General features: G+C 44.9%; 1 protein-coding gene across 2 annotated transcripts in view; it reads left to right on the top strand.

Moving 5' to 3' along the window:
• Positions 1–25,529, top strand: part of TMEM104 (transmembrane protein 104) — a 43,804-nt gene that overhangs the window by 5,880 nt on the left and 12,395 nt on the right. The window contains exons 5-9 of one of the 2 annotated variants that reach the window (XM_036394771.2): positions 421–523; positions 914–994; positions 5,229–5,328; positions 6,108–6,213; positions 22,516–22,609. In XM_036394771.2, coding sequence (XP_036250664.1) covers positions 421–523; positions 914–994; positions 5,229–5,328; positions 6,108–6,213; positions 22,516–22,609 — 484 coding nt within the window. Of the gene's footprint in view, positions 1–420; positions 524–913; positions 995–5,228; positions 5,329–6,104; positions 6,214–22,515; positions 22,610–25,529 lie in introns of both variants that reach the window. The other variant, XM_036394770.2, reaches the window with a different exon arrangement.

Here is a 25,529-nt window from a genome sequence, read left to right as displayed (position 1 = left end):
GAGGCATAGTTGTTTGCACTGATTTAGACCCCTGGCTTGGTGTTAGTGGGATGGAGTTAGGAACTAGATCTGCTTGTGCTAGCTAAATATACTTGGATTATTTTTTTTCTCCCAGTTCTGCAACACTGCAGATCTTCCTGAAGTTTCCAACTTCCTTGTGCCACTTATCACTACATGAGCTGGGCAGTGTTGCTGTGTGTGTGATCTGGGGCTGGTACATGTCACTCACTTCAGCCTGCTCTGCTAGTGTCCTCTTCTGCCCTCCACAGCATCCTCTGGGTTCCCTGGTATTGCCTTTGCTTGCATGTCCTCCCTTCCTGTTTGGGACCTTCTTTTGAGTGTCTGGAAGTAACCATGACATGGGGTGGCACAGCCTGTACTGTGGGTAGCAGATATCTCAGCAGTGATCTTTTCATCCAGGAGGATGATGAAGATGAAGATTCTTCCTCTGGAGTGTCTGACAGTGATGTTCTCCTCCAAGATGGCTATGAGCGAGCAGAGACACGGCCTATCCTGTCAGTTCGTGAGTACCGAGTTCATGCTTGCACTGGTATGAGGCCTCTTCTCTGCAGACAGTGTTCCAGTGGACTCCTCTGTCCATTTCACCCTTACTTCCACATGCTCTCATCCCAAAGTCCTCAGCACCTGTAAGATAAGACTCATTGAGAATTCAGTTTGCCTTCTGCAGCCTGATAGAGATCTTTTCCCTCTACGTCAATAAGATGAGAACATCTTATTTTCCAAATACCCTAGACTAGCTTCAGCAGAGTAATTGGCCCAGTGACTCTGCAGCTGTGGAGTTGTACATACTGTCCTTCAAACTGCTGCTACAGGTTCCCAAGTATCCAGGTAACCTGGCCTTAGGGCTTATTGGAGGGACTGGTTGAAACACTTCTTGCTTTTTAACTTGCAGAGAGACGTGGCTCAGCCAATATCTTTGAAATCACTGAGAGGGTGGAAATGGGCCAGATGGCTTCCATGTTCTTCAATAAAGGTAAGTGATGAACATTTTCAAAAATCCCTTTGGGTCCTCCTGCATGTTGTGTGTATAGCTGTTCTGTAAGTTTGCATGCTTCTCAGTGTGGGTTTGCATCTTAAGTTTGTGATAATTCCACCTAGATGTGCTGTTCCTTCTCACTGTGGACTATATTCATCCTCCTGTGTGGTGTTTCCAAAAGGTATTTATGGGCCAGGTGGGCCAGAACCTGCTGTGTTGGGCATGGAACCAGCAAAACATGCAGGTTATGGGAGCAGCCTTGATAAAGGCAAGTGCCTTTTCTGACTGCAGTTCACCTACCTCTGAACTGCATGTGTCCTCTGTGATCTCCACTTTCTGAAGCTGTAGAGCCCAGCTGTAGTGTTTTCCAGTTGCATTTTGGTTGTAGCATTTGCGAATAAAGCATTCAGGCTTCTCTGAGCCTTGTAGATAGCAGTCTGAAAGAGAGAGACTTCTGATAGGAGCTTCTAGGAATTGTCTGTATCTGGGGAATTATCAAGAGAGCTGGGACACAAACTGCTGAAGAGGTCCCTGCTGAGGATGTAATAGGCAGCTGCCTTGTCTTCTTGCTTTTAAATGTCTTTTGTATGCCAGGGAACAGTCTTGTAACCCTGCTCTAATAAAGCCCCATCCATTGCTGCATGTGATAGAAATGCAAACCACAGTGATGAAGATTCTGAAACCTGGAAAGCAGGACAATGAAATGCTGTGCAGAGCCAGAATATCATCAGACACCATGGCTGTGCAGTTTTGAGCCTGTCAGGCCCCATTTTTTGTGGAAAGTGATGTTTTCCCTTGTCGCTGGCTTGCAAAGAGGTAATGGAAGGCTGGGTTTTTTCCACTACATTACATCGGTGTTGTACCAGTGTAAAGCTGTTGCCTCTGAAGGACAGCTGGGCTTAAGGAGCGAGTATTCTTTGAACTTTATTTTTTGCTTTTAAAGTTAATTGAAAAAACTTTTAAATTTTCCTGCATGCCTCTTCTGGGATTTTGTAGATTTGAATCACTTAGGACTATCAAAATAATCCACCTTGGACTAGGCTGCCACATTTTTAGTCAGAGAAGTGATGTGTGTCAGAAACATCTTGTTCCTGGTCTTGCCTGTACCACTGAGTTGTTATGACCTGAGGCAAGTTTTCTTGCTTGTTTGCTTTGCTGTGTGTAAAATATGGTGAACACATCCCTGTCTCCTGATGCTCATCTGAGTAATATTTGAGAAGTGCTTTGAGAGCAATCATGTAACAGGGTTTAGCTGTATTGCTGAGGATTGGGCTATGGAGGATGGGCATCACAGGAGTCAGAGCATTCTCATCAAGTTTCAGGAGGCCCCTTCTCTGCAAGTGCTTCATAGGGGAGCTGGAAAGGACCCCCACGAGCCAGGCAGGTTCTGGGCCGCTCTGGTGTTCAGCCAGTAGAGGGTGCTGGGAATATGTGTCCTCTCTCCATCAGCACTGATGTAGCTTCCAAGCAAAGTGAAATAAACTGCTTAGTACTCTTAAATCTTAATCCCTCTTCTTAATGTTGCTTTAGCCAGAGTTATCTGATTTCTGTGTTAGGGATCCTCCCCAGGGTCTGCTCAGCCCATCACAAGGGGATGAATCCATCTGCAGGAAGGTGGCTGGAACAGCTGCAGGCCATGGCCTGACCCTACTTGTGACTTCCAGAGGGGGTGAGGTACCCAGAGCAAAGGACCTGGGGCAGGTGTAATTCATTTGCTGCTTTCCCTGTGTCAGAGCTCAGCAGTGAGGCTCCATCCCTGTCACTGATTCAGAGACACCCCAGTGGCTGCAGAGACAGACAGGTGAAAGACTTCCCTCTGCAGGTCCCTGCTGAGGTGCTCCCTCCCCACAGCTGCACAGAAAGGCCTTCAGCAACGGCAGCTGCTCAGTGACCACTTAGTGCTGTGAAACTGGGCCACACTGGGGAATTCCCAGCTCCAAGCACCAGCCTGTGAGGTTTCACAGCTGGCAAATGTCTGGGTGTTTACTGATGATATATAATGTATGGATCCAAACCCAAGGTGATGGAGGGCTTTACAGCCTCCAGAGGGAAGACTGATGAAAGCTGTGCAGTAGACCTCAATACCCCTGATTTCTAGTGACTTCTCTGCTCCTTTCCCTTGACTGATTTTTATTTTCAACAATCTGACAGGAGTTGAATCTGCAGTCCTAAGAGGTAAGCTGGGGATAAATCTCAATTTCAGATTGTCTGCTTTCTTAAAGGGAGCTGACTTAGGTTTAGGCTGTGAAGAGACTGTGTGCTCTTTTGAAAGATCTGGCTCTGAAAAACTACTTTTTTTCTTGATTTGATTTTTTTATTTTTTAATGTTGGGTGCTTTCTTCTGGAACTGAGCAGTCATTTATTGCAGTAATAGATTCTAGGCACATCTATCACGCTATTTCCTCACAGGAAGTAATTGCTTTTTTTTTCACCTCGTTTTGTGCCAAGTAATGAAAGTATTGATCAGGGAGGGTCAGCAGCAGTTTATAAAATAACTGATGTTAAAGTCTTCCTGTCTTGGAGAGGAGTGTCACCTGTGCTTCCTGCAGATAGAGAGGTCTGCATTGGATGGGGGTGCTGCTGGGTACTGACTGGTGTTGCTGAGGCTTAGCTGGTCATGTCAGCTTTATTTTGTGGGGGGGAGGCAGCTGAGTCCTGACACCAGTCGCAGATCCCAAAACAGAATGTCTATCTGAGTCTGTGTAGTCCTCAGCTTTGTGTCTCTGCTGCTTCTGTCCTATATTAGATATTATTTAAAACCTTCAACCCCTCTTAATGGGAAATTGGAAAAGACTGGTTGGTAGTTTGTTGCTGTCTCCAGAACAATGCAGAGACTCCCTAACTGTGAAGACATCTTTCACAGAGCAAGAAAACAATGGGAGAACTATATAGAATGATCTGACAGTTTCTGTAGCAAGTCCATTTGTCTCCAGGAACAACTCTAGAGCACTCATTTAGAGTGCTACTGTACAGAAGCAGGGCAGCTGATACAGCCCCTTTCATGCTAAGCAGGCTCAGCATATGGAATAATTTATTTAAACAAAGGAGAATGCCTAATAATGTTTCCTGACATCCAGAGACCAGGGGTAGTATGATGGCAAAACATGGCAAAGCTTTGGGGCACCCAAGCACTCAGTCAGCACTCAGAATGAGTCTTCAGTCCTGCAGTAGTGTTGTTCTTGTTTGATAGTTGTCACAGCTGTGAGTGTGAGGTTTGCTCAAGCTGCACTGGGATTAAGCATCAGGTGGCATCACAACTTGAAACTATGGGCAGGTTTCTTGAGCTGTTTTCCTTCAATGTCAACTTCCTAAATTAAATAAATTTGAGGCTTTTATTCTGTAACTCATCTGACTCTGAAATAAAATATCTTCCTGCTTGTTGGTGAGATTTGTACAGACTTGCTTGCAAAAAGAGAAACCTGGAATCTCATCAAGGATTTCTTTATCCCTTTAGATTTTAGCTCTTCACAGTGGTGTCTTCTTGTGCCTCAGTAAGACTGTTCTGTGCACCCAGTTAATTTGTGTAAGACTTTCTTTTAATCTCATTGGTGAACGCAGGGCAAGCTTTAAATTAAAAATAACTTTTAAAAAAGCAGAAAAAAATTATCACAAAAAAATGAGTAGGGGCAGGAACAGTGTAAGTGGGATACAGAAACAGTTTTAAAGCTTTGCAGGATTGTACCTTGGCTCAAGTTGCCAGTGGTAGGGAATCTCCCAAAGCAGCCCCATTTCAGCCCATTGGAATCTGAGCTCTGAAGGGCTAGATCCCAACAAGTCCATATTGTGAAGATCCTGCAGGTTTGCAGTCAGAGGATTTGGAATCAGCAGAGCCTAGAAACATTCTCTCTGCATTTCACTTTGTCAGGCTGTGCTCACACTGAGTCTGAGAGCATCACCCGGATGTTTGTCTGTGGCTGTTCAGAGCTGACAGCTGTGTCTGGCAGGTGACTTATGTGAGACCTGTTGGTCTTGACTGCAGGATGGGCTTGAACTAGAGGGTTTATTTAGTGTCAGTACCAGCTATTGAAGGTGGCAGAGTGGAGCTCTGAGACCCCTCATGCCCCATCAGTTCCTCTTCCCTGGTAAGTTCCCTGAGCTTGGGTAGTTTGCTGCAGAAACTATGGAGGCAAATGGTGATTTAAGATCTTGAAATTTTTGTATATTTGAAGTGCAGAGAACAAGAGTCTCTGTATACTCTGCTGAATCTGGACAATATTTTCTTTTTCTGCAGTGGGTGTCAACCTCTTCTATTTCTGTATAATTATCTACCTCTATGGAGATCTGGCAATCTATGCAGCAGCGGTGCCAGTCTCCCTAATGCAGGTGACCTGGTAAGTGTGCTTACTCCTGAGGGGCTGTGTGCTGCCAGGGGACAGGGCAGGCTTAGGGTTTGATGGGGTGAGAAGTCTGACTAGGATCAGCTGTACTTTCCAGAGCATGGGGTGGAGAAATGACTCAAGGACAGCTCATCTCTTGTGGGTGGGTGGTGAAGTTGTTTTGTATTCCCCACCTGTGTGCCTGCTGCCTGACTGCAAAGTAGCTGACCTGATTCCAGACAAGGGCTCAGGTGTGCAGAATTTCCAGCTTCAGCACTTGCAGACATGAGACTTGTTGCTCCATAATTTGATTGCAATACTCTGCAATATGTTGCCTTGTCTCTCCCTTTGGGTAAGAGTTGAGGGGTGTGATGCTTAATAAGCCTGAGGCCAGTGAATGGTGATGGTACATGGACTTGGTTCTAGACTGGGAGTGGTGCCTTTCTCAGAGAAACAGATAATAAAATAGATTAGTTTGATCAAATCTGGTCTGGATTTTTACTTCAGTCTTGAAAATGGAAAACCTCAGTGATCCATAAAAGATCTAAGCTCACCAGCTTGATGATTAAATGGCAAAACTTGCAAATAACTGCAGGCAATCCAAGAATTTGCCTTTAAACCTCTGGTACTCAGCAACTTGCTGTGTTACACTGTCCAGAAAATGTAAGGAAGTGAGTGTGACCAGGGACAGAGAGGAGGATTGGCCTCCTCTCATTCTTCTTTCTTGCAGGAGAGGGGAAGACATCTGCTAGGAGTTAATTATTCTCTTTTGTTTCTCCCTCCTTTCCCAGCAGTGTCACTGGCAACCATTCTTGCAGTGTTGGAGACAGCACAAAGTACAACGACACGGACAAGTGCTGGGGGCCAATTCGAAGGATTGATGCTTACAGACTGTATCTGGTGAGCTTCTGGAATTGGGATGACCACTGTTGCCATTTAAACTCTGCTTCTAGTGCACAGGGAGGTTTTTTTCTTGTAGAAATAATGTAGTTCAAGTGCACAACAGAATATTAAAATTTTGGTTCAGTCTGACTTTTTTGCCAAAATACCCTCTCCCTATTCTTGATGACATGGCTGTGTTTGAACTTGTTGGCCATCAGAATGGTTCTTATGGTTTTGAGTTTGAGTCCTGTCCATCTTGGTGTGTAGTTTTATATTGCTTAAGCAGGCGAGATATTTTTGCCAAAGGCTGTGTTTTTCTTCACTGGTTTTTTCAGTGGCTGGCTAATTAATATTTGCTTGGGGGTAATTGTTGTCAAGATACTGAAGTCTATTAAACTCACTTGAGTGCTTTAGAAGGAACGGACTCACAAGGATCATTGAGTCCATCCTTTATGTGAATAAAATTGTTAGTGCTACAGGAGAATCTGCTACTTGAAAGATGATGGAAACAACCAGCTTAGACAACATCCAGTGGTATACGCTGCCTTAGTAATAGCTTTGTCTAGTTCAGGATTGTCTATTGCATCTAATGCTGTGCTGGGGTTCTACTCTGACCCCAGGGCTTTTCCCAGAGGATGATGAACATGGCTTCTTTAGAGCCTGGGGAGTGCTGAGCGCTCGTATTTGGAGACAGATGTCGGTAGGGGAAAATGGGAGGAGGGAAGGATGCTAGTGCTGCACTGTGTGGCTTCTGTTAAGGGTCTCAGTGAGAATTTTAAGTAAAAGGAATGAAGGTGGCTATGTGTGTGCAGAAAAATCCAGAGGTAATTTTGGAGTCAGTACATTTTGGAGATGCAGTGGATCACATCCAGTGTCACTGCAAAAGTAAGAGCTGGGCCTCAGAAATATTAGTGAGTGTCAAAGACTAGTTAATTATTTAAGAGAAATATTATTGCTTTATTAAATTCTGTCTTGGTCTGTTTCTTTAAAACTTCTAGAAGATTGAAGATTTCCTTCCTGAATTTCAATAACTCTCCCTGACCCAGCAGAAGGAGCTAGTCAGAAAAGGCAGACATGCATTAATTACTGCCTGTGTCTCTCAGATATTGTGTCTATAATTCATGAAGATAATTGTTGTTAGGACTTGCAAAATTAAAAAAATTAAGACTCTGTAAGCATTAGACTTGAAGTCTGTGTACATAACTCTCAGAGGAGCTTTTCCCTCTGCTTGTCTTGTGGATTTGGAGAACAAATATCTGCAAAGTCTTTGCTAGTGGTTAATCCTTTTCTGCTCAGTAACTGGGATGAGGCTTCAGTGTTGTTCTCTATGCCCTCTTAGGTGGAGGGTGGGATTGTTTGTGGGAGAACAGACCAGTCTGTAGTGGGTTACTGGTGGGGGTCAATTCTCACAATCACTATTTTCAGGATACTTCTGGGTGTCAGCCTTATCTCTAAGTTCTGCTTTTCTGTTAAAAGTCTCTAATGCTTCTTACTGAGTGAAGATGGGAGTAAAATGGAACGTGTTCTGCCTCCAGCTCTTCTGGTCCCACTCCCTGTTTGACCTGTGTTATTTCATTCTCCAGAAAACAGAGAGGATGGTGACCTCTTTAGAGAGGGATGAGATGTAATAATTTATAAAACACTCAGATCACAGTACTGACCCTGGCTTTGAGTTTGGGCTGCCTCCAAAGTGGCTATGCTGGTTAATATTTTCCCTCTGTCCTGTTTGTAGTGTGGACAGCTAGTGACCAGTTGAGCTCTTAAACTTTCTGAGAGAAACCTGGGGAGGGGAAGGCAGGGCAAGGAAGTCATTTGACTTCAAGCAAAAAAAATTAGTAGTAAAGCATTGTAATTATCTCTACACATTTTGTCCAAGCTTCTTGTGTATAGAAGTAGAGTTTTGAACATGCCAGAAAAGCTGAGACCTGCCTGTCTGAATGGGAAAATGCAACATGAAAGTGAGGAGAGGAGAGATGCATCAAGAGCACAGCTTCTCTTGGTCCTGGGAGATCATACCCATAGAGAACTATTCTCTTTTCTTAACTTTCTATTTTGAATTCTTGCCTGATGGAATAATTCAGGTTCCATGTTTCAGTGGACAAACAAGGTCTCATTTGCAAACAAGTTCCCCTGTGGCAAGGGGACAGATGGACACTGTGATCCCAAAAGAAAGCAGCTGAGTTTTGGATCAGCCTAGATGATGTCCTAGATGGCTGCTTCTAGTTTTCCTACCTTATCTTAGTACTGTATTTAGGTTTAAGTGATCTAGGAGGAAGATGTGTGGATGTAACCTAAATGTCTTGCTTGTTCCAGTGAAGCAGGTCTCTGGAAGTAGTGTTATATTTCACACTCTGTGCATGACCCTACAGAAAACCTATTTTGGAGGAGAATAATCTATTTGAGGTTTTCTGGACAAATGGTGCCAATGGGAGCTGCTTTGTGCCAAGTCCCACCAGTCTGCCAAAGACCCGTGCTGCCTTCCTCCTGTCAACTTTTTCTCTCCCAACACTGTGTCTTCTTTTCGACAAAAACCATTTCAAACATTGACTCTTCAAGCTGGGGATGAAGAGAGGAATAATGGCTGACGTAAAAATCCTTTTTCATGCCTTATTGTCTAAAAAGGCTTCTGGAAGCTGTCTCTGCTCTGATTACTGTGAATGGAAGCTGAAAACTATGTACATAATGAGAATATTTAGACAGATTAAATGCTTCTCTTGAGACTTTCTTGTCTGTGCAGCATCTTTATTGCTGCTCCAAGATTTCACACCTAAGTGTGTCTGCAGAGTCTTCAGAGACCGCTAGGCCCCTATTAACCTTTGTCTGAACAAATGGTTGTCTCACTTCTTGTTTATAAATTGCTTTGGAAAATAAAAACTTGCAAAACAAATAAGTGACAGCAAGTGCAGGAAATATGTAAATAGACTTTTGCTCCTGTCCCATCACCTGCTGCTAATACTTGCCTCCTTTTTGGGACCATAAAAGACCTGGGAGGTTTGAAGGGTGAGCCTTGCTGTGCTGTTCCGCTCCTGTGAGGGCAAGACCCTGCAGGACAAATTTTCTTCCAAGAAAAGTGTGTGTTGGGCAGCCCAGTGACCTTGTTTAAGGCAGGCAGTGATCAGAGTTAAAGCAGATCGATGGCTTTCTATCTTTGCTTCCTACCCGTTACCACCCTGCCACGTCCTCAACAGCTGGAGTGACTCCCAAGTCCCTTGGCTGTCTCTGGCAGTGCTGAGGAGAGGGTCACGTTCTCTCAGTGCTGAATTCACACTTCAGTGCAGCTGCTTTATCATGCTCTCTGTAGGTTCCATGGGGCTATGCTGGGGAGGTCATGGGGACGGTGCAGCAGATTTAAGTTTCAGATCTTTCATTGTAACACTTCCTTGTCTTTCTGTCGAAGTCATGTGGGAATGTGATATGATAGTCCCTGTTTCTAGAAAGCAGGTACTGAGATAAAGAAGAGATTAAATCCTAGGGATCAGCAGCTCTTTAGAGTGTCTGATCCAAACTGTGTTCATGACCTGGCAAACAATGCTTCTGTTCTGCACCAGGGCAGCCGTTGAGGCTGAAACCTCTACTCTGTTCTCAGCCCTCCTCTTCTGGCAATCTGGGACATGGTGTCTTCCCATGATGGAAAGGAAATGGCTTGAATTCTCAAGGGGAGCCATGTGCCTTTCAGAAGAGGCACTGGCACAGGTACTCCTGGTAGCCTGGCTCGGTAGAGCATCAAAGCCACCAGGTGCATCTGTTCTGTCTGAGTCTCTGTTGGTTTTTTTAGCTGATTGGGAAAGGGACGTGGCATCCGCTTGTGCCGGTTCACAGATGCTGCAGTATCGCAGGCAGCCCAGCGGGTGCAGGCCAGGCGAGGATGGGAGCGCAGATGGTTTAATGGAGATTATCCCAGTTGGAAACGTGCTTGTGCAGTGAATAAAATGAGCGGGCTCACAGGCGCTTACTGTCCCTCTTCAGGAGGGGACAATGTCACCCCGGCCCGATGCTCTGATCGATGACCAGAGTGGGGCCGGGCTGCAGCTGCAGGAGGCTGTGCAGGGGGGGAGGGGGTGGTCTGAAGACACACGTGCTGTTGTACCATTGCTCAGGACCGGCAGAACTTAATCAGCAAATGCAAAGGCTGAACTGATAAGTGTTGATGTGGATCCTGTCGGCCTCGGCGCGGTGCTGCCTTCCCCGCCCGCTCCGGCTGCAGGCTGGAGTGCTGGGCTTTGTGTGCCTGCTGTACGTGCTCTGCTTCCCTCCACGGCATTTCTCCTTCCTGGCTCTGCCTGTGCCCTGCTCTGGGTAACGGTATCTGAGATTTTTATTGTCAAAATAGATCTTTCCAAATGCATTTACCTGCACTAGGGCAGTTTTATCAGCTTGTTTGGTACATGATGCTCTTGTGGCCTCTCAGTCCATTGTTGGCTTCTGTTGGTTTCTCTTTTTTTTGGTTGGTTTTTTTTTTTGTTTGTTTTTGTTTTTTGTTTTGTTTTGTTTTATATTTTGCCTCCCAGCAGTGATATGAGAGAAGCCCTCATGGCAGTACTTGAACATCCATGCTTGATCTAAGCTGTTTATTTCCAACTGGGAGCTGGAGCAACAGAGCTGGAGCAGTGCTGCAAGCAGAGTGCTTCTTCCAAGGGCACCTGGGTTTTCCCCACTGTTCCCTTTGCAGCAAGTGCTTTTCCTCTGCCCTGCCTTCCTCAGCTGTGCCCTGCAGCAACATTCAGTAATAAATGGGTCACAGCTGCTGTCTCCTGGATATTTATTCTTACAGGTCTTAATGTCTATAGACATTGAGAACCTGTGGTGGGGAAGAAAGCTGCCTCAGAGTTAGGAGCTGGACCAGGGAGGGCTGATTTCACAGCACATCAATCTAAAAGGTTTGGGGCGCTTGTCCTGGGCTCCCAGAGTGAGCCAGTAAAAAGGAAGGAAAGCTGGTGGTAGTCTATCCTGATGGTGTGAAGTCATTCTCTTGTTTAAAGAAATTGCTTAAACTGTAGCATTGTTGTGTTCTAGGTTACTTCAGCTTGCAGTAAGGATGCAGCAGGACTGGGGCACTATTAGCTTGTCACCCTGCATATCCTATAAGAAGTTATTCATGGTAAGACCTTCTTGCCAAAAATATTGCATTATATTCCTTACCACAAATGCTTTTATGTGGTTTACTATGATACTGATATAGAAATATAAATAAATGTACAAAAAAGGCAGCTGCTACTTCTGTGCATAAAGGCAGTTCTGAAAGCCTTCAAAATAAGAAAAAAAGCTTTTCAATAGTCCAGAATATTGTGCCATTTTTGTGTGTACAGGGCACCTGAGTTTTGAAGCATTGCTGTGACATGAGAGGAATTAGTGCTGCATGAAGTATCAATATCAGTAGGCCAAATTGTTACAGGTGCCCCTGAAATACAGCTTTCCCTGGCTAAAAGCCGTGTCTCAGAGGCTGACTGGAGTCTTCTCATGCCTCTGTCTACTCAGCCTCCAAAAAGTAAGGTCAGTTAAGTTGTTGCTTTGGTCTGAAATGGTTGAAGAGGGATAGGAGCCAAGTTCTGCTAAAATAAATGGTGTCTGGATGTGGGATGTGAAGGCAAGTCCCAACTCTTTTTATTGTGCAACTAATAGGTTGAAATTGGCACACAGCCTTGTTAATATGGCATAAATCCTGCCTCCTTTATCCTGGTCGTTTCTTCTGTGGACTCATCAATAAATCCTTTCAATTGCTTGCTCATCATATGCCTGTGACAGATAAACTGGCTTTACTGGAGGTTGCCACACTCCTTGTGTTTCCTAATGCAAAGGGATCTTCGGATAATAACTGGACTTGTGAAACAGAGGTTCATCCTGAGCCATCAGGAGGAGAGGCAGATGAGTGTGGTGTTGTGGAAGTGAAATATAAACTTTTTGTGCCAGTGACCTAAGAGCTGGAGTTCAGCTTCTGATGGGTGATTTTTCTTGCTTCCTTGTAATTGATGGCATTTTGAGTAAAAGAAATACCAGCCAGAAGGCAAACACTGGGTGAGAGAATCAGCCTTTGGGACCAGACTGAAGCAACTGCAAGACCACACTTAGAAGCAACTAACATTAATGGATTAGCTTGTCTCTTTTCACTGGGAAATCAATAGTGCAGGGAACTGGAATGTGTTTTCTGTACAGAGCTGTCTGTTCACTTCACAATGAGAAGTGTGTTTTCCTAAGTGGAGCTTGGGTTGTGCTTGTCACTTGGATGCTGAGCTTTTCCAAAGGACCAATTGTGTCCCTCTGGTACCTTCAGCAGGCTGGCAAGGGCTGTCTGGAAAGGAAGGGTGCTGTGGTGCTGCTTGAATGCATGGCCAGGTGTGCTGCAGGTACTACCAGCCCTTCAGAGAAGTAAGGTGCAAGAGATGCAGAGATGCAATGGGCAGGGGCCATCAGTGAGCTCAGACACTCTTGGCTTCCCCAAGGAAGAATGTCCTGTACACTTTAGTGCTTGGTTTGACTTAGGTGGTGTTGGATGGTGATCATGAACCTTGGAAACAAACCAACTAAACAAACTGGGTGAAGAAGTGACTACATAGATCTCTGTTTGCTTTTCTGCACATTCTGCAGTTGGAAGCTCATCAGAGGTGATGTTGGGCTCAAACCACAGCCCTGCTGCACAGTACAGCCACCCTGCCAAGGCTGAGAGTCCATGCTGCTGCTTTCCCTGAATAAAGCTGTCCTTTGGAGTCAGCTCACTTGGGCAGCAAGGCACCAAAGCTGACACTGTTCTCTCCTGATACTGGAGACCAATCTCTCCCGAATAGGGCAGGTGTCAGAACTAATATATGTGATCACCCACTCCCTACACCGAGTGGTAAAGGTTTAAAAAGGGCCTTTTAAAATTCCTTTCTTGGGCTAGACTGTTCCAGAAGAGCCACAAATCTTAGGTTTTCAGAACATTGGTAGAAAATAAGTAATAAATAGATTTCCCCTGTGCAGTGTTACTTTCTGCAGTGATTGTGACAGCATCCTAGGAACCAGAGCTGAAGAAGATGTGTTAAGTCAGCTAAACAATCCCCTGGGAAATGCAATATAAGCCTTTTTCTCAACAGCATATTTTCCAGTATTCTGTTTGGTGCTTTAGCACCAGCTTTGTTTTTAAACAGAGGTCTGACCTTGCTGCCTGCCTGATTCACATCATTGTTTTCATCTAGTAAGACAGCAGTCTTCATCTCTCATCCCCTGAAATTACCATTAATTCTTTAATATACAGGTAGAAATTATCAGGACTGCAGAACTGTGCAGTTCTGCTGCTATGAACATTATCAGAAGCTGTGGAGGAAAGCTCTGGGCAGACCCATATATCTTTTTACTCCTAAATAAGCCTGCAACTTAATGCCATCCTAAATTGCACTGTATGTCTGAGTGAGATCACTGACGCTCTTGTCCAAAAATGTGGATTTTTGGTCTACATCAGCAAATCCCACACGTAGCTCATGCTTCTGTAAGCAGGACTATAAATACAAATAATGCAGCTGGGATTTATCTTGTAAGTTGAAGTTGGTATAATGCTCTGGGGCAGAGCTGATCTCCCAAGCCTGTTGCACCTGTTTGGTGTGCACTGTGCAGGGAAGAAGGCTAGAAGTGAACAGACACCCCAGTAGCCCTGGGCAACAAGGCTTTATCTCTTCCTTTGTCCTAAGTAGTTTTAAAGTGAGAGACTTTCCTTCCCTTCAGGCAACTCCGGCATCACACAGTGGGCAGGATGATGCTGCCCCTGAAGCTACATCCTCCAGGCAGCTGGAGAATCCTGAGAAACTCAACTGAGAGGTTTGTAGGGGAGAAAAGTAAAGAGAACAAATAACGGCTTAGTGGTGAAAGCACTGCTGGTGTTGTGGCAGACAAGGGCTTAGTGGCCGTCAGGAACATTCATCCTTGCTGAACCCAAGTACCTCCTAACCCTGGCAGCTTGTAGCTTGACATGTTTGCAGGGCCCTCTGTGCATCCGTGTCATGCTGGTCCACATCTCCCTTGCTTTGTGCTGTCTAACCCAGGGGCTTTTGTAGTCAATATAAATATTGTTGTAGTTGCCAATGCCCTGCCGGGAGAGGCTACAAATATGCAGGAATCTGGGGCTGTATTTGTGTATAAAGATGATGCCCTCACACTTTCTTGGAGGAAACTCATTAATCTCTCATACCATGCTAATGAACTAGGGAGGCAGAGAACAACTCCTCAAGGTCACCCAGTGTCAGGAAGGAGGAAAACTCCACTTTCATATGCTGTGGGAGATCAGAGCAAGCTGGTGGTGGGGGGTACTGCCAAATTTGGCTCTGCACCTCCTCTGCTGTCCTTCCAAGTATCACAACCCAAGCATTCAGCTCTCCTGCATCTATCCACTTTGCTGCTTCCCTCCTGCTTGTTCAGATGCAATTAGGAGATGCAGAATAAGGGGGAGCCAGGGGTCAAGGAGGCGGTAAAGTGATTACAAGATGCTGCAAACGGCTGTGCCATAAATACTCCAATGATGAAAAATTAGATGCCAGTCACCTCGGGGTTATTGCTGGCCTCTATCTCTCTCTTGTTGTGAAAAATGATAATGAAAGTGTATTTACCCCAGAGAGTATAAACTTGCCGCTGGCTGTGATCCTGCACACCCCAGGTATGCCAGGAACAGAATCCTTGCACCTAATGACTTTCTGAGAACACTTTGTGCCTGAATTCCTTCAAATTAAGTGGAAAAAGAACTGGTATTTCAGGGTATTCTTTCCAAAGTGGAAAGTTCCTGGTGCTCAGAGATTGACCAGCTTCAGAAACAGGCTGGGGCCCTGAGTAAGGACAGGGAGAGGAAAGGAGAGCAGCACCCTCAAGTGCTGCCTTGCTGTCCATGTGCTGCTTCTGCCTTGGCCTCCCAGAGCTGCATGTGGAGGCTGCCCATTTCACAGCTGCTTTTTGGTGTGTTGGATCACCAGCAAGATCAGAGCTTAAGGAGCTGGGGTGACTACACCTTTTTGCTGGCTGGGCAGTTAGAATCAAATGCTGGTTCTGGGCTAGAGCCTTTGAAAACTTCTAGATAGTATTCAGATCCACTGAAGTTGGTATCTTTGGGGATACAAGCACTTATTTTCATCCCTTGCAGGAGGTCTTCCATTTTGGATGAGGTATTAGGATCACTGTGGCACAGGAACTGTAGGAGGCAGCATCCAGCTTAAAGGGTGCTGTGGGTGAAAGGCCTCTTTGCTACACTGGCAAAAACCAGCCTGGTGGCAACCAAGGTCTTAATTCCTGGAGAAAACCTCCTCCCTGCCTGAGGGAACTGGGGAAGAAGGTGGATGAGGGCTCCTCAGTGCCAGGAATATGCCTGATGTGAGTTATGATTGTAGAGCTCTGCCAGGTGTCCCGAGAGCAGCACGTTAATTACCGGAGCTGCTGTGGCAGCTGCCTGCTGTACCCAAAGCATAACTGCCCTTGTTTCTTCAGCTATAAATATTCCTTGTGGATTGTCTGGTGGCTGTGGCCTCCCTCCATTGTGACTTCCTGACTCTGCAGGGGATCTGGAGGTTAAAATCCCTCTTGCCTCTCAACTTCTTTGAGCAATCCTTGTTCTGTGGCTGGTTTATCTCTTTTCAGCCAACTTTGAGCTTCATAACAGCTTGTCTGCTGATAACTTACTGCCTATCAGCATGGCCCCTGCTGCAGCCCTGCCTCCAGCCTTGAGAGGCTGTGGATTTTCAGCTTTTTTTTTTTTTTAGCTCTCTAAAAAGCTCCTTCCCGAACAATCAGACTCTTTCCATGTATTTATATTTGTACTGTCCACTGCAAGGGGTAAAGCTTTACCAGGGAAAGCTTGGATTGCTGCCCTTGCTGATGGGCCATCTGGCTCTGTAGCTTGAGATATGAGCTCATGTAGGACAGAAACATGGCCTTGTTACCCTAGTGAAGGGGATGAGAGATGGCAGAGGGGACACCACACTCAAGATCCTTTTCCCTTAAGATGTTTCAGCTGAAAAGCCCTGGGACCCTGACAGGAGTAACTGGAGCCCACCTTGGGGTAGTACTGCAGTAGCTACAACTTGAAGTGAGTACAGAAGAGCTTGCAGAGGCTGCAGGTGTGTGCTTGGGGGAGCTGCAGGTAGGTCTGAAATGCCATGAAGCTGTTTTCTTTATCTAGGAGTTCCAAACAAGAGTGGGGAATGCACCATGCATCTAACATTTCTCTCCAAAGTCAGCCCTAAAAATTCCCTGAGGATGTGAACAGAACACCAGTTCTTAAGGAATTACTAAAGGTGATAGGTCGGGTTCAGCCTTCCAACCAGGAATAAAAAACCTCTGACCTGTGCCCATGCCAATAAATGCAGGTTTGCTTTTTGGACTTCTTTTTCCCTACATGTGACACACTCTAGTGGAAAGCACCTGAGGTGGGAACAGAGTATCCCAGTTCCCTGACATCTTGTTTGCTCTCTGTACTTGCGTAGTCTGGTTTTGTTGGATTGTTTCATCTGTCCCTTCTAGTGCTCATCTGAGTTGTGAAATAGCTCTGAGCTCAGGGATGTCTTGCAGAAGCAGAGCAAGTGTCAGAGTTGCCACTTCTGACAGCATGTAAGAAATGTCTGCTTTTTCCTGCCATGCTCAAGGAGACTTTCCTTGCATCTGAGCACTGAATCAAGCAAAGCTTCCTTTGGGAAGTGCTCGTCCAGTCAAGCCTGTGTCTTATTGGTGTCAGGCTTTGCTGTGGAAATGTTGTGTACCCACAGTCCAGCATCAAGCACTCAACCCTTGGCTTCCCTGCAAAAGTGTCAAAGTCTACCAAGGAGAGTGATCCATTTTCTTAAACCAGTGACTTTTTTATGAGCTCTTAGCTTACCCCTCTTTAGAGTAGGGTTATTTGCTGTGCTGTCTTGTGAGGCAGTGGTACCATTGCTCAACAGCTGTGAAATCTAAACATCAGTATCTGCAGAGATGGAGCTTGATACCATCCTAAAGTGAAGTTTGTCTGAGATGTTGTCGCTTCTGTCAAAGGGAAGCAAGAACTCCAAGGAATTATATGGTTTGGGGTGGGTTGTAGGTTTGAATGAGGGTGTAAAAAGCAGGAAGGAGGAAGGGAAAAGGTAGGGTGGCTGGGGGCTCAAAGGGAGATGGATATCTAAGGAGTGAGCGCTACAACACCTCCATCTTCACATTAAAACTGAGGGATCATTGCTCTGTTATTTGAAACTTAACTTCTCATTGCTATGATAGCCCTGTGCTGCACAAATTATTTTATTCAAAAACTCTTGCACTTTTTGCACTGCTTCTGGCACATTTGTTGCATTTAACAGTCATGGTCTCAATTTGCTCAGGTACATACCCTGCTTCCACACAATCTTTCTGAAATTTTCAAGGCTCTGAATCAATAAGAAGCAATAGCTACTGGTTTTAATTTGCTACTTGGCAAGCACCAAAAACAGATGCAATTCTTACAGATGAGTTTGTGTAGCATGAAAACAAGCAAGTTCTGGTGACAGTTATGAATGAGGCTGGTTTTTCAGGTGGTCCTCTTGCAAATGTATGCAGGCACTAGCCATAATGCTGTAACCACTGTATCTAATACATGAATCAGCCACATTTTGGATGCTAATTGTGCTTCCTGAGCTATATTGGCTGCTGCTGTAAAAGCCACATGCTGAGTAGCAGATGAAAGCTATTGAACTGTACTGGTTCAGAGTGATGGATAGACCCTTCAGGTCAATAAAGACCCCGTTTGGTCAAACAGCCCTCTGACTGGCTTAAAGCATGTTTGTATGGTCTGAAAGGCTCCTGGCATTAGCTGGCCATCACTTAGTGGTTAAGAGCTGTCTTGGTGGTCCTCTTGGCTGCAACTAAGCTGATAAAAACCAACCAGATGTCCTATTAACACTTGATCTTACTCTTGTTTTAGAAGATAATCCAATAAACAAGGTTACGTAACCAAGTTTTAACATAAGAGCTTTAATAAAATATACTTTTAGAAATATATAAATATATATAAAAATATATTCCAGGCAACGGTAAGCCCTAGTTAGTTCCCCTGTGGCAAGAAGACTCGAGTTGACCAGCCTGCTTTTTCATTTTGAGATACCGAGAGCTGACAGGTGCAGAGGCTGGGAAAGTGCTATCAGCTGAGTTACAGCTCAGGGAAGATCCTAAACCTTGGTGCCTGTGTTGCTGTGGCTTGGCTTGGTGGGAGGAATGGATTTGAAGACCCTCCCAGGGGTTGAGCAAGCTGGTGTGCTGCTTGTGGCTCCTACTAGCCTGCAGGGAAGAGTGTTATTCAGGGTGACAAGCTGCTGTTCTTTCTTCTGCCCTCACTGGTTTCTCATTTTTTTGACTGGAAATGTCAGTAAAAGCAACAAAACCACAGTCTTTTTTAGTCCTTAGTGTGCTGGATTTTCATGCTGTTTTTTAGCAGGACAAAGGAAGAAAAAATAAATAATTTTTCATTAACTTGCTGTGTGTGGACTCCACATACCCTCCACTATGAGCCTGGTGATTTACCTGGCCTTTCCCATTTAATGGAGGAGCTTGGAGGGAAATGAGGGAATCATTCTTAATAGCCAGCCCTGTGCCAAAGCACTGTAATGGTTTCTCTCTGCCATCCTGTGAATTTAGACAGCATTTAATAGATTCAGTTCTCCTCCTTGGCTGAAAGAAGCATTCCTTTACCTTGTTTCAGTTTAGTAATGAATCAGCCCCCTATGCCTGCTTGTTTCTAATAAACCATTTCACTAGCAGAAAAATCTTAATCAAAGTAGACTATTCCCATTCTGCCTTGGGTCGGTTTATTTGCTGAATCTTAGGGAGAGGATGATAAACTCCTAGAAAATACCTCAGCTGACTCAAGAGGTGAACTGGAAAATTTGGGAGGGTTTTTTCATGTGCCAGGCCTCTGTATATTTGACTTCCGACAGGGCCGACTGGTACAGTTTTCTATGTAGGTTTTAGATTGTTTGAATTACATGTGTAACGAAGTACTTTGTGAATTATTTCCCTCTGGGAGAGACTGGAGCTTGGAAAACATCAGATAGAAAGTTTAGGGATATGTCTGAGGTACTTATTTGGGCTTACTTTTTCCTTAGGGAGAAGTTATGAAACTAATTAACTTAATGGGTTGGAAGAGGATTGAGGTGTCTGGCACAGCAAGGTAGAGGAAGTAGACACTCTCCTGCTAAGCACTGTGGTCTCTTCTCATCCTTTTGGGGATGTGTTTTTAAATAGAGTTCCTGGCCTTGGGACTCCTGATGGTTGATGGTGAGATTAGCTCTAATCCAGGGACTGAGTCCTTGTCCTCATGTCCTGGCTGTTGGTGAGAAACTGGCCCCTTTTTCCTGCCCTGTGTTCAATCCTGTTGAGCTGCACACAGTTTCACTTCAAAGTGATTTTGATCTGGATGTTTAATGTTCAGTTCTGCTCAGGCTTTCTTCTTCCAAGCAGTCCAGTGTGTTCTGTAGCTTCCCGTCCTTAACAGTGGTTGGCACAAATTCCTGCAAAGCAAGGCAACCTCATCTCATTGCAGGTCTTAGCATTGTTTGTATTGATCCATGGATATTCATCTTTGACCACTAATGGGTGTCAAATGGAGAAGGGAATAAATTTCTGTTGCATTAGAATTAATCTCTCACTTGGTTCTTTTGGACCAGGATCTGGTTGAGAACAGAAGACATTGATCATCCTAAAGGATGGGGGGGACATTCAACCATTCAAGTGCAACTTGTATCTCTTCCCCATGAGTTAAGCAGTAATGGCCAGAGAGGAGGAGAGTTTAAAACCTTGCTGAATGGATTTGGTTGTTTAAGGTGCTCTGCAAAAAGTGAAGAACACTCAGGTTCTTCCAGTACCTCAGGATGCTTTTCAGCAGCTGAGCCCCAAATCCACCTTGACGTGTCTCCTTTCCTCGGTGGGTGAGACAAATCTGGGTTTCAGACCCAGCTGCTTTGGTGCTTGGTGATTTTGTGTCAATCCTTGCTATGGTTTGAGGGGCTGTTTTGCCAATTGGTTCTGGAGCATTCTCATTTGCAGCAGACACCTGTTCCTTAATTATTACATCCTCAGTCCATCTCTCTGTGTTCAGAGCTTTCTGACACAGGAGCTATGAACTGATTTGAGGGGAGGCTGTGTTGAGCAGTGTTGGGAGAGAAAGTTGAAAGAGATTAGTCACAAACTCCAGAATACTTGTCAATAAGACAAGTTGGTGTCAACTTCTGTTTGCTTTGGGCCCTTGACCTACATCACTTTTTAGTCAAAGGTTTCTTTAGTCTGTTGGGGTTTGTGCATTGCTCTAGGATAGAGTGGCAGTCCTTAGTGGAGAGGTGTCATGGTTTAACATAACTTGGTTTTTTATTTAAAGAGAAAAGAATGGAGTTAAGGTCCCAATTAGAATAAAGGAACAAGAGAGAGAAGAGTAAAAAACGGTTTGTAACTGACTGGTTTGCTTCTATGTTAGAACCTCAAGTCCCATAACTGTTAAACCTGATTTGGCTCTTAGTCTTGCCAGTTATGCCTGTGGCATTGTATTCTGTGTGATTTCACCGTTTCATCCAACAGCTATCAATTGCTTCACACATCTGAATTCTGTGCATGCTCCTGTCCTTTTTTTTTTTTTTTTTTAATCTGAGCAGTAAAAGCAAGACTTGGTGTAAGCAATGGTCTTGGATCAGAATATGTCCCCACCAAGCAACATGTCAAACGGAGACTTCTCTCCCCTGTTCCCCTTCTGGGTTTACTTTCATCTCCTGAGAATACTTCTGATGCGAGGCATTTCCAATTTGCCTTGCAGATATTCTGAAACTGTCTCAAAAAAGGTTTCTTGGGGTTGTGCTAATCTTAAAATAGCTTGGATTCTGTTCTGTCCTGACTCTGTTGGGGTTGACAGAGACCTTGAGGCTTGGCAGACCTGCCCCTCTGAGTCCCCGTTCTTCGCTTCTGGTGACACCTTTTCTTGAACTGCTTTAAGAAGTCATGGAAAAGAGCAATGTGTAAATATTAATGTTGAATATTTGTCTTTAAAAATCTCTTTGGGATGCTCTACAAACCTATGCTGTGTGTGCTGTGGCTTTCTAAGCACTGCCTGCTTACAGCATTTGGACCTGTTAGTGTATTGCTAGCTGGTGCTATCCCATGGAGGACAGGCAGGGCTCTCTTCTCTTAACACCCATTTTGTCTCCCTCTTACAAGTGGCTTCTGTCAATCTCAATGTTCAGATTGCAGCCAGGGTCTGTTTCTTCTTGCAGTGAAGCCTTTTCTCTTCTCTCTGGGGTAGGTAAGGCTTGAGTGCTGCTTTCAGCAGAGGTGACAGTGCTGCACAGGACATGTCACCTCAGGACATGGGCTGATAGCATGGTTGCCTTGTGTGCTCTAGGAGGTGCTAGAAGAAACTCTCATAGGAAGCTGTATAGTCCAGATTCCTAGGATGGATCTTTGTTGAATGTATTTTACAGCCCAGCTGGAAGAGATGAAACAGACTGGTGCTGCAGTGTACCCCAATTTAATTTTCCCCATCTCTGGAAGTCTTCAAGGCCAGGTTGGACAGGGCTTTGAGCAACCTGGTCTAGAGGAAGGTCTCTCCCTATGGCAGGGGTACGGAACAAGATCGTCTTCAAGGTCCCTTCCAACACAAACCATTCTGTGATTCTATGAAACACTGGTCTCTTAATAGACATCCAAGAGGGGAGTGAGGAAGTTCTTCGTTGAAGAACCTTTGCTCTCCACACTGTATTAAGTTCTCTGAGTATCTCTTTTATTACTTTTTCCCTCATTTTGCACAGGTTTTTAGCTTCCAAGAGCTGAACTGTTACACTGTAGCTTCCCACTATCTGTTTTTAGGGTTATGAAAAACCATGTATGTTTTACACAGGTGACTTAAAGCATGGGGGGGAAAGTTCCAGGCAGACTTGGCTCCATTGCTGTTGAGCGTGGGATACCCCGAAGCCACCCCATCAATGTTAATAGAAGTAGACTGGTGAGGGCTATTGCTATTCATACCTAAACTGAGCATGTACTTGGGCAAAGAGGCCAGAGTTTAATATTTAATGTTCTGTAAGGCTGTACTGAGAGCTTTTACTGAAATGTGTCAGTAAAGGAGTGCTGTAGCAGTGATAGCAAACGGCTGAGAGCCAAGAGGATCCTGAGCTCTTCTTCTGCCCAAGGCATGTTCTCTGATACCCAGCAGCTTACTTGACCCCCTGTGTCTCAGCCAATTTAGCTGTAAAATTAAGCAACAAAGAAAGCTTCATGACAAACGGACATGTCTGGAGGTGAACTTTCAATGCAAGCTTTGCTCTTCTGATAAATTCATCTTGCTGGCAGAATTTCTGGTTTTTAATCTAATGTGTGATTTTGTTGTCCTTCCAGGCAGCGTTCACGCTCCTCCTGGGTCCTTTCACCTTCTTCAATGTGCAGAAGACCAAGTATCTTCAAATCATGACGTCCCTCATGAGATGGATAGGTGAGTCTTCACAGAGGCTCGGCCACCTCTTTACCATTGATGGAACCCGAGTCACGCCACTGATGCTTCTCTTTGGCAAGATCTTCTTTGGAAGCAAGTGCTTGTCAAAACAACCTCTTTGAGGACAGTTGTGCAGGCCTAATAAATCTTTGAGGGGAAAGGTTTTAGTCTAGGATGAAATTTCTGATTAAAACAAAACAAATTGTTCTCCATCAGACATGGCTGGTAAATGAGATTTTAGTCTGGTTTGTGTGAGAGGCAGAAGATGTTTGGCAGAGTCTCCTGCCTAGGTGTTGGCTGTGATACCCACCAGCTGGAAGTTTCTTATTCTCACACATATGCATGACAGACTTTGGACAATCTTTGTTTTGATCCAAGAAAAAAAGTCATTTCTTTCAGACTTTCCACCCTTAGTTTTATCATCTGCTTGCATTTATTTTCCTCAGTCTTCCTTTATGGTAAGATGTGCTGCATTGGAAACCCCCAAACCAATGTGTGCTGTCCTTGGGAAGTCCTCCTCCCATAAGTTCTTTCCAAAATATTGCCACGAACTTCTGGGAAGACAGATCATTCCCTTAAGGGAAGTAAGACATCACTCTTGTTTTGTTTTTTTCCCCAATGCCATTGTCATTCAAAGATGCAGCTGCCTCATGTCTGGTGTGTGTGTGTGTACATGCTGTTAAAGGCTGAGAGGTGTGTGTAGGTTGTGGAGGTTTATGTTCAGGTTTGTCTATTTTTGTGTCACCTAGACAGAGTGACTGATACTCAGGGCTAATAAAGAGCATTTCTGCAGGTTAATGATCAGCATTTCTGCAGGTTAACAGTCTCCTGGTGTGGAAATCCAGACCATTCAGACACAGAATTAGCTCTGTTTATACCTATCACTGGAATAAGAAGAAAAGCTGCATCTCTAACTATTTCCCATTACACACATACTCTTTGCCAGACTGCAGCTGGGTATTGTCCCTTCTCTGTGAATTCATCCTGTTTGGAGGTGGCTGGCAGTCACTGCAGAGGAATAGAGATCCTCTGTTCTAGAGAAATCCTGAGATGGGGTTAAGCAGTTGACACCCAGGAAAATTAAGTTGGATTTTAAGCTCTCAAGTCCAAGATGTTGAACAGTTTGAGTTAATGAATCCTGACTTTGGATGGTGTGAAAATCCTGAATGCCCGTTTTTCTCCTTTGTTGTCTGAGCACATGAAAGGTTTGAAAGTCCCCCCCATTCTTCAGAGAAAGAAGTTATCTCATTAAGGGGTACTAAAGGAAATGAGGAAGTTTTGCATGGGGATTTTTTGTTGTTTTTTTTTTCTTTATGAGAGTGATCTCTGCTCAGCTGACTGGCCTGATTCCAATCACCGTGCCTCCTCTTTTCTGGTAAAGACATCAGTCAGACCTCATCCTGTCTCTGTGACAGGCTGATGCCTGCCTCATCTGCCATTGGTTTCCCTTTAGCCAGCTCCTTCCAGTACGAGGGTTGCTAAACCTTGGTGTGATGGCAGAACTGTTCCTCTCTTTCATGGCTTGATGGAGAGGGATAAAGGCAGTGTTTGGAGAAGTGTAGGGGAAATTCATGTTTTAGCCTGATTGATTCCTGCGTCAGCACGCTGGGGAACAGCTGCCCCAGATAATGATAGTTAATGACCCTGACAGCACCTCGGTGGCTACTTAGAAGAACAGATTCCGTATGTGTACAGTGAGGGATAGATTTATTGGGAAAGACAATTTGTCAAAAAGCCATGTGATGCAGGGAGCAGAGGAAAAGCTCTTGCTGCAAATCCCGGGGTAAGGATCAGTCCCATACTGCTGAGATTTGTCAAACTGGCTTCTCCCATGTCCTCACATCACTGCTGTCCCCTCCTCCAAAAGCAGGGTTGTGAGTTAAACACAGGTTGGTGTTTAGAGAGCTTAGATCCTAAAGAATGGTCTTGGGTAGTGTTTTGTGGTCTTCTCGACTTTTCCTGCCTGCATGCCCATGGCCAGATGTGAACTCTTTGTCCTGGTATAAACTGTGCCTTTCCTTCACCTTCCTTGGGTTGGTTTTAGCCATGTGGTGCTGAGGGTGGTTCTGCAAAGCACTCTGAGCAGCAGAGCAACACTGCAGCTTCCCACATACCTGTTTATTGTGTGGGGGAAAGAAAACCTTCCCATGGACAGTGGCTTATTCAGCTTACCTGTGCTCATTGGCTTGCTGTGGATGGGAATCTGACCCATGCTTTGCATCATGATTTGAAAAAAATCAAGCCTCCCTAAGCTGGGAGGTCAGTACAGACTTTGCAATGTACCTCTCACAGGACCCACTACATACCCTTTTCCCCAGCCCGGTGGAAAGTCCCTGGATTTCTGAGCAGAAGAGGCTGATGTAAAGCAGCACTGCCCCAGGTGTACTGGTGATTCAGATGATAGCAGCTGAGAGGATGGTTCTTGGCAGCAGAGAGAGCTAGCTGTGTGTGAAGGTCATTTCTGCTGGTGTTTGTAACAGTGTCAGCCTTGCCTTTGAAAGTTGCTTCCCCTCTTTCTCCTGGTCTAAGTGATAATCAAATGTCACCACAGCCTCTTCCAGAGCCTTATGCTCATCACAAGCAGCACATCAGTTATCAAAGCCTACAGCAGTCTTATTCCACACCTCACAGATAAAAAAAAATCATTCTCTCTCTGAAAAATAGGCTTAAACACTGGGATCTGAGCTGGAAATTAAAAACGGACCAGTTCAAAGAATGTGGAGACGTTCCAGGGATCAGCCCTTTATCTGGCATCCTCCCAGGATAAGGGACTAAGCCAGGACAGGCACCTCTGAAGCCTCTATAAGGAGAAAGTTGAAGGAGGAGCTTGGAAGCCCAAGTGTTATGCTACTAGAGAGCCCAAACAGATGGGCTCTCCGTGTCTGGGCCTGTTGATCATGGACAGCTCATCTGGAAGGAA

The sequence above is a fragment of the Molothrus ater genome, chromosome 19 (genome assembly GCF_012460135.2).
Source record: "Molothrus ater isolate BHLD 08-10-18 breed brown headed cowbird chromosome 19, BPBGC_Mater_1.1, whole genome shotgun sequence".
In the NCBI taxonomy this organism is placed as follows: domain Eukaryota; kingdom Metazoa; phylum Chordata; class Aves; order Passeriformes; family Icteridae; genus Molothrus; species Molothrus ater.
The sequence above is the reverse complement of the archived record's forward strand: the minus strand, read 5'-3'. Positions and strand labels throughout refer to the sequence as shown.